Source organism: Bactrocera neohumeralis, chromosome 3 (genome assembly GCF_024586455.1).
Source record: "Bactrocera neohumeralis isolate Rockhampton chromosome 3, APGP_CSIRO_Bneo_wtdbg2-racon-allhic-juicebox.fasta_v2, whole genome shotgun sequence".
Lineage (NCBI taxonomy): Eukaryota > Metazoa > Arthropoda > Insecta > Diptera > Tephritidae > Bactrocera > Bactrocera neohumeralis.
This window is the reverse complement of record NC_065920.1, coordinates 69873583-69893390: the sequence shown is the minus strand read 5'-3', so window position 1 is coordinate 69893390 and position 19808 is coordinate 69873583. Positions and strand designations below refer to the sequence as shown.

The window sequence follows — 19808 nt, the reverse complement described above, 5'->3', positions numbered from 1 at the left end:
TTCATATGTATGTATATAAACTAATGCAAATATTTTCTCAATGAGTGACGGTGCCGTTGCTTTTACTCACGAACTACTCATACACGAAATCCGTTAGAATAACTGAACATGAATTTCGTTGTTGATTTTAAAGGTACTTAATTCAAATAAGTATGTATGTAAATATATACGCTTCATCCGTTCGATTCATATGCTGTTAGCTCTCACATACACATGGAAATTACTACTTCCTCAATGGAAACATTTTTTTGGCATTAATTCTGATTCCTTTACTTTCGACTATTGTTGGTCTATCTAATTAGCGCCTACAAATACATAAATGCATTTTAATACTCAATGGTTCGGTTATATTTACATTCATACGTGCAAATGTTCTCGAACGTGATATCGAAATCAAAATCAACAACCGTTATTTGTGTAAGTAAATATGTATGTATGTACACCAGTATCGATTTCACTAAGAAAAATAATAATGGAAATATGTATACTAGGGTTACCCAAAATGTTTGTGGGTTTGACAAATTACACAATTTTTGAAACATAATGTCATTTTATTTTTTTATATTATTATATTTAATGATAAAATTTTTGTTTTTAGAAACTCTTCTTATTTTCTTCTTCTTTTGGACTACAACCGTGAGTCGTCCGATTGGATTCGATAAAGAGCGTTCCTAGCTAACTAACGAGCGGCTGGCACTTGGAGAGTCAGGTCAAACATTTTCGCGACACGTGTTTCTGTGAGTGGAGCAAGCCGAAAATGCAGCGTTCGTTAGAGCAGAGGGACGCGATTAAATTCTGTGTGAAACTCGGTAAATCTGCGACAGAGACGTTTGATATGATCAAGCAGCTTATCCAGATGTTGTTTTAGCAAGAAGTGGTGTGTTTCGATGGCACCAGGCCTTTTTGGAGGGCCGGGAAGAGGTCGCTGATGAATGAGCAAATCCAAAGTGAAAACGATGCTCATTGTCTTTTTTGACATCAAAGGCATCGTCCACCATGAATTTGTTCCTCCTGGACAAACCGTCAACGCCAAGTTTTACGTGGAAGTCCTCAAGAGACTCAAACGAAGGATCAATCGGGTCCGATAAGACATCGCAGCCGATTGGAAGTTGCACCACGACAACGCACCGGCTCATACCGCCTTTCTTGTGAATAGCTACTTAACCAAGGTCGACATCTCAACGCTTCCGCAGCCGCCCTACAGGCCAGATGTGGCCCCTGGCTTTTTGTTTGTTTCCTTACCTGAGAAGGCCGATGAAACGCAATCATTTTGAGATGACAGAGGGGATCCCATCAGCATGCACCTCGGCTCTCAAGGCTGTTCAGAGAATGCCTTCCGTGACGATTTCAATGCTTGGAAATCGCGATGGCAGCGCTGCATCGACGCAGAAGGAGCCTATTTTGAAAGTTTTTAAAGAATTTTTAAAATATATGAAAAATGTATAGTCTTGCAAGATTTTTTTGGTTACCTTGTTATATATACATACATAAGAATTATCAGTATTGTAAACATCCCAAAAAATTAATTAAAAAAATAAAGAATCCTAAAAGGTTTTTGGGTTACCCTCGCGCATATCAGAACAGAAAAGAAGTCGCTTTTACTATGAGAATTTTATTTATTTTACAAATAATTTTTGGAATTCTGCACTTTTACTACAAAAAATATGATAAATAGGTCAGGAATACATATATTGAGTATCAAATTACGTGCGAAGTTGACTAGCTAGTTTTGCAAGATTTGACGTGTAATCTGTTTTGAAGGCAGAATCCCTTGTTTTGCTGGATTTTATGGAATAAACTCAAAAGGAATATCGATAGCAAAAAAGCTTAAGGTTTATAGGCTGCCTAGGGATACTTTTTTGGACACGCTCTTGAAGTGAAGAGTATATTTTTTAATGTATGAAAATATTTTTCTATTTTGCTAGTATGACATTAAAGCGCAAAGACTGAAAGCTCTCGAAGCTTTGAGAAGCTTTACAGGGATTATTACATTAGAATTATATATTAAGTAACTATCTGAATTTAATTTATATTCTATGCATAAACAATTTTTGAAAGCTTTCGAAGCTTTGAGAAGCTTTACAGGGATTATTACATTAGAGTTAAATATTAAGTAACTATCTGAATTTAATTTTTATTTTATGCATAAAATGTTGTTGAAAGCTCTCGAAGCTTTTAGGAGCTTTATAGGGATTACTACACTAGAGTTAGCTATTAATTGACTATCTGAATTTAATTTATATTTTATAAAAAGTTGTCTTAATGCGATGATTGAGAGGATATATTATTCATTGCTATAAGAGTTCTCAATGCAAGCTTCTATCATCCGCAATTTTGATTCGCTACAAATTTAGAAAAAAATATTTAAATTTTCCACGAATTTATAATAAAGCACAAATAGCGTAGCAACTGTGTATACAACTATAATTTGTCTATATTACATAGTATATAGGAATACATGTTTCCCTAATCCTCAAGCCTTACACATACGAGTCTTTACAGCCATACAAAGTCAGGCATTGTGTGAAATATTTACGGAATCTGAATTTGCTGTGAACTTTCAGCTAGAGTTAGACGATTTGCATTATATAAATAAACAATTGAATAAAATTGCATAGCCAAAAATTGGCAGGGCAATAAATTATGAATATTCATGTATGATATTTGGCATAAATAATAGAAACATTGTAAATTGTTATGACTGAAATAAGAATGCTGCTTTGTTGTAGTCTGGAATGTGCCTAAAATACTATTGTTTGATATTATTATATATTTGCTAATACCATTTTTGGTATATAAAGGGTGATTCATTTCGAGGTTCCCTATTTAAAAAAAAAACACAGAAACTTAAAATTTAATGGGGAATGTTTATTATCATTCGAAAGAACATTCCTTGACACTTATTTTTTCGAGATAATCTCTCTCAATTGTTGGCCGCGGCTACGTATCAGATGGTCCATCCCTTGAGTCCAATTTTCGATAACTCGTTCGAGCATTTCGACTAGTAACTGGCGAATGACACGTCTGATGTTTTGCTCCAAGGCTTGAATTGAAGCGGAATTTTCCGCATAGACCTTAGACTTTACATAGCCCCACATAAAAAAGTCTAACGGTGTAATATAACACGATCTTGGGGGACAATTGACCGGCTCAAAACGTAAAATTATCTGCTTATCGAAGTGTCCTCTCAATAAATCCATTGATTTAAGTGATGTGTGGGAAGTAGCGTCCTCTTCTTGAAACCAAGTGTCGCCGGGGTCACGAGCTTCAATTTTAGACGTCAAATAGTCGGTTATAATGGTTACGTTCTCAACGGCATCATTTTTGAAGAAATATGGACCGATTTTTCCACCGAACCACAAAGCACACCAACCATTGTTTTTTCTAGATGAAATTACAGCTCTTGAATCTCTTCAGGTTGCTCTTCGTCACAAATGCGGCAATTTTTCTGGTTTACATACCCATTGAGCCAGGAATGGGCCTCATCGCTGAACAAAATATGGCTCGAAAGCGTCGGATCTTCTTGGAATTTTTCAAGAGCCCATAGTGCGAAGCGATGTCGCTGGAAAGATCGAGCGCCTTCAGTTCTTGTACAAGTTGTAATTTGTACGCTTTCATACGTCAGTCCGAGTTGACTCCAGGGTCTTCGTTTACACTCTTAGCTACGGCTGCTATATTTTCTTCACTGCCTTCTGGACGTGGTCTATTCGGTCGAATATTATCCAATAATGAATGTTGGGTCTCAAGATGTGTGTGATGGTGTTGCGAATAGTACGCTCAGTAGGCCAATTATGTTGATCATAAGATGAGCGAAGTGCGCGAAACACATTCTTTACAGAACATGATTTTTCGTAATAAAGTTGTAAACGTTGTTCAACGTTGTTCAGGCGAAAGTCTTTCCATGATTAAATGCCAAACGATATTGAGCAAATATAACATGACAGCTTGTCACAACTCACGAGTGATTTGTCAAAAAAGGCTATTGAAAAAAGTACGTCTACTTGGATCACCCGTTATATTGGAATATAAGCAGTGAAAATGTAATATGCACCAATCAAGTATCCATAAGTTGTTTCTAATATTTAGAGCACCTTCTTAAATTTCAGTTAAGAAAAATATGGTTCTTCAATAGAGGTTAGGTTGTGAATTACGAAGCACAGGTGGCTCTCAATTACAGTTGTAATTTGGTCTAGTGAAAATAAATCTGTATATCGCGTTGTATGAGTGCGCTACGGTTTAAGTAAATGATTTTTGAGAGACAAGATTTCGAACTAAAACAACTTCTCCGATAGTTTTGTGATTGCTTGACTCAGTGTTGTTCGAATAAGCGCCAAAGATGGACACCAGCAGAAAGAAAATATGTCACATATTACAGATTTTCTTCCATAAATGTGAACCAGCACTCTCTGTCGGTCCTAACATATAGGGCAAAGCGTGATTGAGCGGGTCTTCATTGCTTGTCCGAAGGCATTGTGATGACTTCAGCTAGCATAATGAGAACTCAGATGATCTGTTGACTAGCGCCTGATATTCGGATCGTTGTAGTGTCACCTTTGCTTTGGAGATACCAAGGAAAAAGAACTAGGCTTCATTTGAATCGCTGAGCGGTTTCAAAAAGATTTGGGCATTAGAATGGTGTGAACGACAAACTCAATAAGATGAACTCTTATACAGTTTGAAGCAGTAAAAATAACGAAGCTCGAAGTAAACACTTGAGTGTGCTTTTAAACGCTGTTCGTTTGTAATTACTAATGCATTTAATAATTATAAATTTTTGATTAATTTCGGTCGCTTTCTGAGCAATTATTTTGCTTTTCATAACTGACCATCAGTTGTGACCAATACACATAAGTTTGTATGTGAATGCAAATATCTCTATTTGTGCTTATTTAAAAATTCAATTACATGTCTATTTGCATTTGCAATTATAATTAAAACTTTAAGTGCACTTAACTAATCATTTAATTATGCGTTTTGTAAATATTTTAAGTGCAAAAATGAACAGTGTTTCTGAAAATTGTTGTACAGAAGTGTCGGTTGCAATTGCACTTTTTTGACAAATAAAATGAAATAAATTTTGAAATCATAAATTTTAATTCGTACTTTTATTTAATTATTACTGATTATAATGTGTAAGCGCCAATATTAATTTTGGTCAGGGATTTTATAGTTTCTAAAGCACCAGAAATATAAAATCTATAATGATATATAGTACATATATATATACATACATATATATGATATTGATAATTGTTAACTTGTCAGCTAATAATTAAATTTTCACCTCTAAGGTGCAGACCCAATGTGACTGTGTGACAGTCGAGTAAGGCGATACATATACATATTTTGAGACTATACAGTAGCAAGTTTGAAGAAAACAAGTAAGAAGGGCTGAAATCGGGTGTAATCGAACATTTTATACTCTTGCAACTTGCAAGAATCAAAGCCAGAAAAATACCTTAAGATGTAAAACGTCAACGGGAGGATCGGAATCTAAGCGATTTTATATAAACATATGCATAAAGCATAATTCATACAGTGACCGACAAAATTGCCATAAGATTTGATGGGAGTTGGGATAGCATCGAACCGATGCCGCATACTAAAAAAAAATTTCCCAGGCTTTCATTAAGATACCGCGCAAACAATCACGAATCATATGGAGTAAAGTCAGCCGGATGTTGGATAACCCTGTTATTAGTTATATAGAGGTTAGGTCAAGTTATCGCCCAATTTTAAGGGTAAAATAAGGTCTCTCATTTTCAATGTGATAATTCACATATTGGTCGATATATATGCGGTATAAAATCAACCGGAAATTCGAAAATCTTTATAAAGAGCGATTCATCTCGAGGTTCTCTACTTGAAGAAAAAACACAGAAACTTCCAATTTAATGGGGAATGCTTATTATCATTCGAAAGAACATTCTTAGGCATTTATTTTATGAAAATTATTTCTTTTAAATGTTGACCGGGTTTACGTCTCTCATGAGCCATCCATTGAGTCCAATTTTCGATGACTCGTTCGAGCATTTCGACTAGTAACTGGCGAATGACGCGCGTGATCTATTGCTCCAAAGCCAGAATTGAGGAACGGGATTGTCTGCATAGACTCTAGACTACAGGAAAAAGTCTATTGGTGTGATATCACAAGATCTTGGTGGCCAATCGACCGGCTCAAAACGTGAAATTATCAGCTGACTGAAGCGTTCTCTTAATAAATCCATTGATTGATACGATGTGTGGGAAGTGACGCCGTCTTGTTGAAACCAAATGTCGCCGAAATCACGAGTTTCAATTTCAGGCATCAACGGCATCGCTTTCGAAGAAATATGGACCGATGATTCCACCGGCCCACAAACCACACCAAACCTTTGTTTTTTCTAGATGAAATGGCAGCTCTTGAATCTCTACAGGTAGCTCTTCATTTTATATGCGGCTATGTTACTTGTTAGCATATACATTAAGGCAGAAATGGGCGTCATAACAAAACAAAATTTGGCTCGAAAACATCGGATCATTTTGGAACCTTTAAAAAGCCCATAGAGCGAAACGTTGTTACTTGGGAAGATCGAGCGGATTCAGTTCATGCACAAGCTGTATTTTGTACGATTTCATTTTAAGATTTTGCCAAGTCGTTTCATACGTTAATCCGAGGTGCTACGAACGGCGTCGAATCGACTCTCCACGGTCTTCGTGTACACTCTTAGCTGCGGCTGCTATATTTTGTTCACTGGGGGCTTGGACAGTTTTGGTTAGATTTGGACAATTTTTAATCATAAGATTAAATAAATTATTAGTGCAAAATTTTATTTCGTTACATGAATTGCTTTTTGATTTGTGTTCTGGAAAGTGAAGGAATCAAATGGAATTTAAAATTGTGCTGTATGAGAAGTAAGCATGGTTGCAGTCCGATTTTGCTTATTTTCGTACTGTGACATAAGAATGTGAGAAAAATGTCACGTACCAAATTCAGTTGAAATTGCTCGGTCGGGTCACGAGATATGTAATTTATCTAAAAGTAAGCGATGTCACGCACATGGTTCAATTTTTAGACTGGCTCCCATAGAGAGAGGGCCTCTTAACATTCCGGATGAAAAGTTTAATGTCTCTTTGCTATATGGTGCTTGATTTATCGCGCAGTGTCGATACAGGTGCTTAAGGGATTCATCCTGAGTGTATTTCGCTATTGCATCTTTAGTGGTCTGGTAGATATGTATAGTAAATCTATTAAACGGCGCCCATTATTTCAAGATTTTTAGCCCTCAAGCCCGCCCATCTACGAACTCGTAAGCTACTAAGGAATCGATCCTCATTTTTGCTGATATTTTAAGTTTAGTGAACGTGGAAAAGTCCTGCCCATCTACTGTTCGAGACTCAAATAAAAAGATTTTTAAAAACTCTGTCGTACTTTGGATCCGACTCCTAGTTGCAGCGCAACTCCACATTGAACTGAAAAAGTGTCAGTTCTTATCGCATTTTTAACCACAACCAGCACGATACTCCCCGAGGGTCTAGTCCGTATGAGCAGGTTGGAGCGAACTCCAAACTCCTGCTCCCCGTTGTACCAGAATTAAGTCCACGGTCAGATCTCGTAGCCAAAACTACTACTAGTTGAACTTCCATTCAGCACTGGACTGGTGGCCAGGGGTTGGACCCCATACACACATATCATACGCATACCATTCATACAAAAACTAACCATAATTGTTAGCTAAACGCCTTCACGGCGTAAATAACTCACGAGCAAACGTCCCTAAATGTTCGGCATTCCGACTGGTGAAGATTTCACCGTTAATATCTACACGTTTATCAGTCCAGCTAATCCCCATACCATCCAGTTCCCTAATGTCCGAGTACATCGAGCATTCTGCAATTATATGCACCGAGTCCTCTTAATTCGCGTACAAACAGATAGGCAGATTGCCAGATATGGTTACCTCTACCCAGCTCGTCACGCTGATCATTTATACATATATAAACTTTAGAAGTTCCCCGCCGTGTCCTTCTAGGTGTTGCGAACTCCGTTGCATACTCTTATTGAAAAGTTCTAAAGAACATCTTTCAGTAACTTCGTAAAACAAACACAATGGCAAATTCTTATTGTGTTTACCAAACACCTCCTTTTCCACACAAGATCACCGAACATGGTTGAAACTAAAAAACTCAACTAAATAGCCTGTAACTATTTCATGATTCTAGAATCGTTGGTCTAGTTCTACCAAGTCTAAAATCAAGCTCATAAAAGTTCATTAATCCTCAATCCTAATGATGCTAAGGCCTTCCCGATTTTGTCATCTCTACAAGCTTATAAATAATATTCTTCGGGTAACAGTTCGTTCTTAGCAATTGGACACCAATACACACGTCAATTATATAATCAAAATCACAAAAAAAGTTTTCTCCCACGTCATCACATGATTAATTGAAAAAATATTACACTTTTTCATCAAATTTGTACTAAAAAAATATTTGAATTACGTGCACTTTCTCCATTAAAATATTCTACGGAACATCTCCTCTAAATACATGCTTTGCAATGAAGCATGATAACTCAATTAGTTGGCAATACTTTTAAACTAAATTCTATGGCGCGTGCGTATTTTGTTACACGATACGCACGATTTCACACCTGTCAACGATCGGCACCAACAACAAAATGCTATTGTTCGCTGAATAAACTATTAACAATAGCAACAAAGTTGCCAAACATTTATCGAGGAGCTATTTTAACAAGCTTCTCGTTGTCACGCTTAGATTTGTTGGCAAAACTTGCGAAGCATCAGTCAAATAGAATCTAAGTGCTCATGCACAAGCGTTAGTTTCGTAGATTTATTTAGCCTACTTTTCTCATTTACGTATATACTTGTATGTACTTACACACTTTGGTGTTGGCCTCAAACACTTGGCGCGAGGAAAGCTTTCATCTATCACACGACACCTGTTGTCAACGTGTCAATTGTGTCGCTTGTCATTTACATGCACATACCCTTACATACATACATATATACGTATGGCATATGTATAGGATTAGGATAAATGTGCTAATTGTGCGCGCACTTACCAAATATTTGCCTTGAGAAAATGCAATGCTCAGCGGCCGGAAATCAATAGTATGAACCCTTTGTAAAGGTCTAAAAGCGTGTTTCAAATAATCGCACTGCAAATGTAAATTCCAACATATCTGAAAAAGTCAATATTTATATAACTGTAACGAACTTATAAATAATTTCGGTGTTTTCATATTATTTTTTCTGATTTACAGAGCTTTAACGCTTATGTAACTGTCTAATGCATCTACCATTCATTTAGGTTAATACCCACCTTTCTTCACAGTTATATTTAACCCCATTGTAATATCTCGAAGAAGCTAATAGGAAAAGCTTTGACGATCAAGAAAGGTGATATTAAAGATAAAACCTCACATAGCTCTCAATAACGAGACATTTTTTTTATAGAGGAATTTTTAAATTTAATTTTAATAAATAAATAAAAAAGCGAATTCTCAGAATTTAATAATCGGTGATACTATACATTACAAAAAATCAATTTCTTTTTTCCCGTAGCCGATTCCCAGTGGACCTTCGAAGAAAAATGCCTGGCGGTGAACAAGATTTTTCTCTATTCTCAAATTTAATGCCAAAATTAAAATTATTATTATTATACCATATATGCATGCAGGTAATGATCGAAGGACTACTAAAAAGATATATTTTTTTAACTATCATAAATAGCGCCTTCCTAAAAAAGGTTGTTTTTTGTGAGTGACTTCAGAGAGGCCTAAAACTCAAAATTTCATCGGTTTTCGTCACGTGAATTTTGTGATGATTTTTGGTTATGCTGTTGTACCCAAATGCCACATAAATATGCTTTTTTGGCCTCATTCAACTAACATACTATACATCATATACATATGTAGTATACTCATCGTAAACTTGCCTCAAAAGTATACTAAATAGGGGTCAATTTTAAATCTGCCTAGAGATGGCAGTAGGTTTGTAAATCTGAAAGAGAAATCACACAAACTCAGCGAGACAAAAATTAATGAGCTAATATTTGCAGGTCTACTGATAAGGAATAAAAGCTTTGAAGAAAAACTGAACGAACTGTGGACGTTGCCCAACATTTTTTAGGAAACCAAACTATAAATCGGCAAATTACAAACCCTTAATAAATGAACTAATAATGCAATATAAAGCTTTGTGATATAATAAGACCTGAAAATATACATATACATATGTTGGACTGCCATTGGATTTATTTCCGGCAAATTTCGGTGGCGTAAGTGACAAAAAAGATGAGAGGTTCCATGAGGACAGAGAAATGCTAACAAGGGAAATGTTGCGCAGAAATGCTAGCAGATTATTGTTGGAGGCTTAAAAATCGACCTTCTCTTGGCGATAATAAAAAAACATCTGATATTTTCATTATCCATTTTCCTATATATTTGAAGAGTAAACTAAAAAAAAACAAAAAAAATGTATTTCATTGATTCATGCGTCCGTGAAGTAGAGTGGAAAAAATACCGTTTTCTTGTCGCCATGATTTCTACTCTAGTGGTCATCCGAAAAATAAAACAATTATGGTATTAGTACGAATGTTGCTATTTGAAGAAGCAAAACACGTAATTTTTTTTCATAAAATGGGGGCTATTCAAAAGTAAAGCTCGATTTTTTTCATAAATTTTACAAAAATATTGAGGTTTTTAAAAAATATTTCAAATTCCATTTTTAATATTTTGTTGCTTCATGTGATAAAAAGATATTTAGGGAATATTCGTGTCATATTTCAAGTAAATCGGCTGATTAGAACTTGAGATATTGTGACAACTGCATCGAAAGAAGTAGTTTCGAGAAAAATGTGTTTAAAATTTTATGTTAAGTTTTAGGTAGCATAACTGATACGTATAAATTACATTCTTTTAATACTTCTATAACTTCGGAAATAATTTGAATTTTGGAAAATCCTTTTAGGGGGACAGTTTTAAATATCCAAACTATCGAATTTTTAATTAGTTTCAATTCTAGAATAATTTATCGCAATGTAGCTGATGTTTGACAAGTATTTTTTAATAAAATATATTTTTTGATGTCACTAGAAAACATGACTTTTCAAGTTTTTTGTTGTAGGTTAAACGGAGAGTCCTTTCTCTTACGAAAAAATGTTTCTATCCATATTGTTAAAATCATTCGTTTCTCACACAAGTTTTCGCACTATTCCGAGTAACTTAATAATCTTTAATATTTCCGCCTTTCAAAGAGATCTATTAAATTTTAGGTATATGTACCAATATAAATAAAAATTTTCTTAAAACATTTACTCACATGTCTTTTATTTATGTAAGTAATGAAGTTTTCTAAACTCTTATCAAAGCTCTGAATTAATAGCTTATATGTATATATTTTAATATGAGATAAATAGTCACAATATCAAACAGCATTGCTTCCATATAATCCAAGGATTTGTGGCTTATTTGCTAGTTCAACATTACAACTATAGTTCTAGATGATATTTTAGATATATAACAGTTCGTATAATGAGTTTTTACCAAGCCGTCCACTGAAGTAAAGTTAATGCCTTAAGATTACAACTGTTTCATGTAAGAGGTTCTGAAGAGAATGTAATCTTGAAGTATTAACGTTCGACTGTTTTGAAAATATAATAGTTGTTCAGATTAAGTATTTTACTACAACATCATAAGCTCCGGCCTGTGATGAAGAATTTTCATCTCGAGGCTAGTTTGTGATTGTATTTTTATTTTTTTGTTAAAAGCAATAACTACAATAGAACGTTAACTTCAGTTTCATCGAAGCTATAATATCCTTCACAAATATACATATCTCATCAAATACAAAAGATTTCCATAAAAGAACTTGTCTTTGATCGGTCAGCTTGTATGAAAACTATATGCTACAGTAGTCTAATATTGACCGTGCCGACAAATGCGTAGCTTCTTGGGGCGAAAAAGGCGTATGCAAAATTTCAGATCGGCATATCGAAAACTGATAATAACTGCATACGGACAGACAGTCGTACAGATGGAAAGATAGACAGACATAAATAAATCGACTCAGTACGTAATTTTAGTTCCTCCGACATTGTCTTTTGGGTATTACAAACTTTTAGGGAAATATATTGTGTAAAATACCTTTTCTCCCGGTTTTTTTTAAATTAAAATTTTCGAATCAGCCAAAACCAAGCTAATAAGGACCAACTGCAAAAGTTTTCAAAATGAAATTTTTTGTAAAGGCCACAGCAACCTATAGAGTAATGAAAATAAGTATTGTATTAAAATCATGTTAAAGTAAGGCATTACGTTTTTTAAACTAATTTTTGAAATAATGGCCAACAATTAAATCTTAAATAATAGATAAGTTGGTTTTCAATGCTGAGTTTTTAATTGAAATCGTTATATAAACTATGTATATATTTTTATTTCGTTAAGAAATCAATATCAATCCTCGATAGTATAGTGGTCAGTATCCCCGCCTGTCACGCGGGAGACCGGGGTTCAATTCCCCGTCGGGGAGTTTAGACTTGATCTATATATTTTTACATATTTTATTAAAAAAAGTAACGAGTAGAGTTCGAAAACGGATTGTATGATTGTGTATGTATAATATACATATATATAATTAGCGTTATACCTTGTATATATTTTTTTTCTTGATTTTTAAATATAAATATCATCGAAAATATTACATTGTATTAACAAAATGTTAAAGTGAAGTAAAATGTAATCACCGATCAACTACTCCCCGACGGGGAATTGAACCCCGGTCTCCCGCGTGACAGGCGGGGATACTGACCACTATACTATCGAGGATTGGCGAATATATAAGTTTATTTTGTTGTCCGGTTTATGCGAGAGCTTTCGTCGTTGAGTAAGCTGTATAAGCTTTCTCGTCTTATTTGAGTTCTTTCTTTGTTTCATCATTCGAGTTAATTTTTATGAATCATTTGTTTGTTTAATGTTTGTTGTACAAGGTTATTATATTATTGGCTGTAAATGCGTAGGACAGATAAAAATATCAACACATGACACATAAAATTTGTAAAAATAAACACAGGCGAGTAACACGAGTATTCTTGAGTGATTTGTAGAATCATTTGATAATGCTGAGTGCGTAGTGTTCTTTATCGCTATGGTATTATACATTGTATATACATACATACATCACTAAATTTATGGGTTATTCTAATATAGCGGCATGTGTTTAGGTAATTTTTATATCAAAAAACAAGAAAAAACGTTAACTTCGGCTGCACCGATGGTAATATACCTTCACAGGTGCATTTCTTTTAGTAACAAAATTCACAACAAAGTTCAGCAAAATACCTATATATGTACATATATCTCCAAAAATAATTTTTGAAAAATTCTCTTGTAGACATATTCTTGAATATTTGAACTTTGAAAAGAAAAAAAATATTTCTAGACTAAAATACCCTTTAAAAATATCAGTTGCCTGGGCGGATTAGAATTCGTTCCTTGTTGTTTTTTTTATTGTATATGTATGTATATTCCATATTACATCTGATCAAATTTGACCCGGACTAACAAGAAAACAAGTTTTTCATTATAAATCTTTATTATCGGCTTTGAAATTGGCCTAATTTTCAAATGGAAATCAATATTCACACGGATATAAAAGAGGTTGTACCAATGTACGAATTTTTATTTATGAATTCGGTTGGACCTGGTCAAGGACATAGTTAGTTAGTTGGCTTGATTTTCGATTTTTTTACACATATTCTGATTCACACACATGTTCAGTAACCTAATTCTACTAAAAAATTCTCCACATCCGTTGGCATTGTTATAGAATTCTCAGTGCCTGAAAATGTAAAAGTCATAGCATCATCTGCATAAATCGGCTCATTATCTACAAGAACGCGACCCCCAACTAGAAGATCGACATGCTCCTTCAATTTGGTCATTTCATGGATTTGAGCGCAAATAAATGTGCCATTACAGCCGTTCACATCCACACATATCTCATGACCATACTTAAAACTGTTCGCTTCATCATCCATATACACCGAATAAAAGCCGTTCCATTCCCAATCGAAAAATACTGCAAGCGTATTGGTAGAAGTAAGATATTAATAAATACTACTATATGAAAATACTTATATAGTTATATCTACTATATTTAAAGCTTACAATGATGCGGTATCTTTTCCACAATATCGTCCAATCTCACCAGATAACTGCAGCCTTTTTTGTCACATAAGTGCTCATAAGCGGTCTCCCATCTGGCTGCGCAAATTTTTAGACAAATCAGTAGCAGGATGGCTGATTTAAGGCCGACTTTTAATGTAGGCTTCATTTGTGTGGTAGCCTTTTTGCCTTCGATAAGTTTTGCAAATTGTGAACATATTTCTAATATCAATTGAAATTTTTGTATTTTTTCATATTAATGTGATTGGATATGGTAAAATTAGTATAGGGTTGCCAACGGAGTTTTCTTTATGAAACGTAAGCGCATATTATATTATAGAAACTGCTGCAATGCTGCCAAAAAGTTCTACATATAATAGTTTCGTATAAAATACATACATAGAAGCTTACCACCCACTTGATGTGGTCAATCAGCTGATCTCAGCTGTCAAATTAGACAATCAGCTGATATTTAAGGGGTTATATCACTCATGGTTAAAAACAATCGATTTTTATTTGCATATACATATAATGAATTTACGTATATTTGAGAATATTTTCTGACAATATTAAGTTGCTCCAGAAAATATTTTCAGAGATATGAGCGTATTTACAAGACATAGTTTCTTAGTGTGATCGGTTCCCAAAACATAAAACGCGTCTTCTAGAACCAAAGTTTCAAACGTCGGTGAGGAAAATTTCTTTGGAACAGCAGAACCGACCGACGTTAAAATTTCTCATTACATAAGGGTGACTTTTTTCAAACCAAAATCAAAATATCATCAAAATCAAATCAAAAAGGCTCTCCTTAGTTTGGGGGCTTTTAACGGGCCATTGCCCTATTGGTGTCCATATAGTAATGCTGGGAATCCTAACAGACGTGGAAGAAGGTGAAGTGGAAATAACACTCAAAACTTCCTTCTTCACTGTTCCGAATTTGGGAGGTCAAGACTTAAACACTTGGAAGCACATACATTCAGACATCCCGCCGAGTTGGCAGGAATGGAAATTAAACGCCTGTGTAAAATTGTATTGGCTACTAAGCGTTTTGCTAATTAATAAGTTCGAACACAGTTCTTATTTTCTATGGCCTTCGATCTTTGATCAGCCAACTTACCTAACCTAACTTATCCTAAATAAAAATCTAAATATTGCGGAGTTCTTTGCTCATTTATAGTGACAACTTTTTTGACTCTTGATTTAATTTAGTTTGAGCGGAAACTCCTTTTATCGGAAATACGAAGAAAACACAAAATTTTTCAAAATGAAGCGCTCATTATTAAAATTCTTTTTAACAAAAAGCATGCTTTTCTAACTTGCAAGTGTATACAACCCCTTAAGTTAAGTGTATATTTAATTTTATTGCAGCAGCACTCCGAATTTTGTTACAAAGTATTCTTGAGAATTAAGATTATTAAATATTGGATGGCTACGAATAGATCAATTTTGGTCCTTTGCGATATCAGATAGAGCTCAGTTACTAGATCCATGAAGAGTAGTCATCCTTTAGAATGCCTGCGCTCGACGCGACTTTCAACAGACTCTGCTGCCTCACTATCGACACCTCTTTCAGTGTATCATACCGTAGGGAAACCAAATACTTACGCGAAGTCTTGCCAATGCGTGACAAGTACACAAGAGATGCTCCAATGTTTCCCTGGTGCTTTGCTCTAGACATTTCCTGCAGTCTTCTCGATTTGTCAGTTACATTCTGAGCGGCTTGTGTCGCCACCAGTTAGTATTCCGATCTTGTTCTTACAGTCTCTTCTATCGAGTGCCAATAGGAATTTTATGTACTTCCGATCTAACGTTTTGCAGTTTTGCACACAGGTAGTTCGTTCCATTGGGTTTTGCTCTTCTTTACCATATTAGATGGTAACCCTGCTATATTTATATACGTTTCATATTAAACCGTTCTAAATTGCATTAAATAAATATATTAAAAAAATATTGATATTCAGACTTGATATGATATTTTTATGAGAGTCTGTCAAAGCTTGCCATAAGTTGTCAAATAAAACTGTAGGCTTAAGGAAAATTTAGTTATGAGAAGGTGGAGAACAATACTCACATTGAATTTAGTTTAATATCTGTGAATAAGTTGAAACTTGTAGACTTATTCTTTCATGTGGTTATACAAAATAGTTACTTCGGTTAACTTAATGTAACTTGGTACGGAGAATCTATCTAACCCAGTTTCTTGTGGATTATCTCAGCAATCATGGAAGGGGATCACCAAATTCTGTATTTTAACATAACGGATTTCCAATACGAAATTTAAAATATTTATAAAGCAATTTCAGGATTTTCTGGGAAATATGTATAGATTTAAATATTTGTAGTTCTATTTAAGCCATCAAAAGTAAGCTTTTTAAAGATTTCCAACAGCCCATAGTCTACCGGTAATACTAACGAATACCGACACACCGCATACTGTCAGTATTATATCTTAACGAAGCAGCAATAAGGTGCTTGGTGCAGTTAATGTTTATAGCCTGAAGGTGTTAATAGGGAAGGAGGGAGGTTTTTCATTCTTGGTCTTCCCTTCTGCATTCCACTGCGCTTCGTGTTTCAGCTCTTAGTTCCGAAAGCTGAAACTTATGCTCCGCACTACACTACTAAAATACGCCATCTGATCAAATTTGACTCGGACTGATACATTAAAATTGCGTATGCAAGTCTAATCGATCTTTTTTTTTTACTAGCAAGGTACGAACTTTGTTATTCTCATGTGAAGTTTGACCTCCATATGTCAATTAATGGTGTTTGGCGGTTGTTTGCTTACAGAGGTATGGAGATTTTTACCATGGAAAAAAATTAAACAAGTTTTCTTGAAATTTTGTATTTTAATGGAAACACGGCTACGGAAATGTAGAAAATTTTGCAGTAATATTTTCGGGAGTTGATCACGAACACAACTACTTGAATAGCACAAAACTTTTGGTGAAGGTTGTTAAGTCTTTTGCTCCCTCACAGTTGTCCAATCAACTCTGTTAATGATGAGCACATCAACCAAGTTAAAGAAACAGTGGTTGAAAATCACCGAAAGATTGGAGATGATCTCAAAATCTCTTACGCATCGACTCAATACATTTGGTTGGTTAATGTTTTGGGTATGAAGCGTGTCAAAGGTAAACTCTTTCCAAAAGGCCTGAATCTGTTGCAAAAACGACGGCGTTTTAAAAAAAATCTCTCAAAAAAAGAGAGCTACATAAAAATCGAATTCAAGTTGAATTAAGCCTTCCTTTGGCATTATGATGGCTGTTACATTGTGTAACGATAGGAAACAGAAAACAGAATTATAAGACAAACTAAGGTTCCATAATTGTCTTTAATAGGTAGATTTGTACATAATTAATAATGCTACATTTCGAAAGACTTTTTCACCAATCCTCGATAGTATAGTGGTCAGTATCCCCGCCTGTCACGCGGGAGACCGGGGTTCAATTCCCCGTCGGGGAGTAAACGCTTGGTAATTGTGTTTTAGTATTTTCGCATAAAAAGATACTTGACAACGTAGTTGAGAACCCTAAATTCATCAAGCGTAAAATTTTAGTTTTTTGTTTGTCCGTGTCTAATTTGATCATCTTTATATTGTAAGCATATGTGAGGTAGACTGTAATTAATTATAAATATTTTCTGCCACAAAATATTCCCATTACGTCTTTCTCTTTTCAACACAGCAATATTTTTTTTTATTGAAATATGAAATGAAAACCGCAAATATACAAGTATAATTTCATATTCATACTGTTTCATTAAAAATTATCAGCGAGTTCGTGTGAGAGTGTTTCATTTTCACTTAACTACACATTTGCCACAAATATCGATTATTGGTAACTTTAGCCGACGCTAAATTTTCCATTTGTGGCGCAATAGTTTTTATCATTTTGTGGTTTTAGCTATAACGGTTAACCGCCTAACACGCAGGCAGCGAGAAAAAATAAATAAAAGCTACAAATAGACAGAATAGTGGCATCAAAATAGCGGTGGAGGCGCTATTATGAGAAAATATGTGTGTTTGTACATTAGGGTGTTTTTTTTTGAACTATTAATTTTTTTCAATCCCGTCACGAAATTTTCTTGGAAATACCCTAAAAAAAATTCCCTGAAAATTTTAGCCCTTAATATTAATCTTTATTTATTTAATTTTTTTAGGGTATTTTCAAGGAAATTTCGTGACGGGATTGAAACAAATTAAAAGTTCAAAAAAAAAAACACCCTAATTTACATATATATAAAAATTAGCGGGAACAAAAGAAAACCAAAGGAAAAAAGTTCGGGGGCCACATCTGAGCTGTAGGGCGGCTGCGGAAGCGTTGAGATGTCGACCTTGGTTAGGTAGCTGTTCACAAGAAAGGCGGTGTGAGCCGAGGCGTTGTCGTGGTGCAACTTCCAATTGGCTGCGATGTCTTATCGGACCCGATTGATCCTTCGTTTGAGTCTCTTGAGGACTTCCACGTAAAACTTGGCGTTGACGATTTGTCCAGGAGGAACAAATTCATGGTGGACGATGCCTTTGATGTCCAAAAAGACAATGAGTATCGTTTTCACTTTGGATTTGCTCATTCTTCCGGCATTCATCAGCGACCTCTTCCCGGTCCTACAAACAGGCCTGGTGCCACCGAAACACACCATTTCTTGCTGAAGCAACATCTGGGTAAGCTTGTTTGATCTGCATAATCGGCTTGCACCAGGTGCTCGAGGACAACTGACCAGCTTCTGGTTCGTTACCTAGGAACGCCCTCTACCGATAATAATAAATAATAAAAAACAAGTAAGGAAGAGCACCAAGGATGTTCAGGAATAAAGGAACATTTTATACTCTAGCAACTTGCTAAGATTAAAGCCAGGGAAGTACCTTCAGGTAAAATTAGTTATATGAGGACTAGGACGAGTTTTCACTCTATTTTATTCATTCTAAGATCAACGGTGCACCGTTATAATAAAAACACGCGTTCTCGATAGTACGAAGGTAACTCACATATTGGAGTTAAGGGAAGTATTGACTCGATTAAACCCATTTTTGACTCACAGGCATACCATTCTCAGGAAAAGATTCTCTCCGAATTTCAATTGTATACCTCGCGCATTGGCCGTTATTTTCGGAAAAAATCAACCATAGATATTGGGGTCAACTAATTTGGTACCTAGTGGCTTGAACAGCTTTGGCCCAGATTGGATAATTTTTGGTCATAGAGTGCCACACCTCAAAGGCACTTTTCCTGCAAAGTTTCATCAATGGAGTGTCTTGCCGTAAAAAGTCATACTTGGAGAAATTTTCGTAGAGGTGTCTAATAACATATTTTCCAAAGCACCAAGCGAAATAAATTTTTTGTGTTTTTTGATCCACCCTAATAAATATATATATAGACAGTTAAATGATTTTCTATGAAGAAAATATAGAAAATAAACTGAAATGAGTCACCCTGTTTCGGCGTAACTGAGAAATGTTGAAAAGTTTTGCAAATAAAAAATCAAAACCACATAATATCAACTAAAATTAGAAACTAAACTGTGAATAATAGCAACAACAACAACAGCAATAAGCGTAATTAATTACTGCGAGTTGCTAAATGCGCGCTACTCATACGTATTCGATTCTAAAAATAAATTAATAGAAATTTATAATTGAAAAGTCGGA

General features: G+C 34.9%; 1 protein-coding gene and 3 non-coding genes across 4 annotated transcripts; 2 read left to right on the top strand and 2 right to left on the bottom strand.

Moving 5' to 3' along the window:
- Window positions 1-12458: 12458 nt before the first annotated feature.
- On the top strand, window positions 12459-12530 carry Trnad-guc (transfer RNA aspartic acid (anticodon GUC)). Its single transcript has one exon. It is a non-coding gene; the product is annotated as a tRNA-Asp (tRNA).
- A 224-nt stretch (window positions 12531-12754) lies between these two features.
- Trnad-guc (transfer RNA aspartic acid (anticodon GUC)) lies at window positions 12755-12826 on the bottom strand. Its single transcript has one exon. It is a non-coding gene; the product is annotated as a tRNA-Asp (tRNA).
- Window positions 12827-13699: 873 nt separating this feature from the next.
- Window positions 13700-14359, bottom strand: LOC126753247 (uncharacterized). Its single transcript, XM_050464510.1, has 2 exons — window positions 14168-14359; window positions 13700-14078 (listed from the first exon to the last, which is right to left on the bottom strand). The coding sequence occupies exons 1-2, from the start codon at window positions 14331-14333 to the stop codon at window positions 13774-13776; spliced, it is 471 nt and encodes a 156-aa protein (XP_050320467.1). The 5' UTR covers window positions 14334-14359; the 3' UTR covers window positions 13700-13773.
- Window positions 14360-17554: 3195 nt separating this feature from the next.
- On the top strand, window positions 17555-17626 carry Trnad-guc (transfer RNA aspartic acid (anticodon GUC)). The gene has a single exon. It is a non-coding gene; the product is annotated as a tRNA-Asp (tRNA).
- The last annotated feature ends 2182 nt before the right edge of the window (window positions 17627-19808 follow it).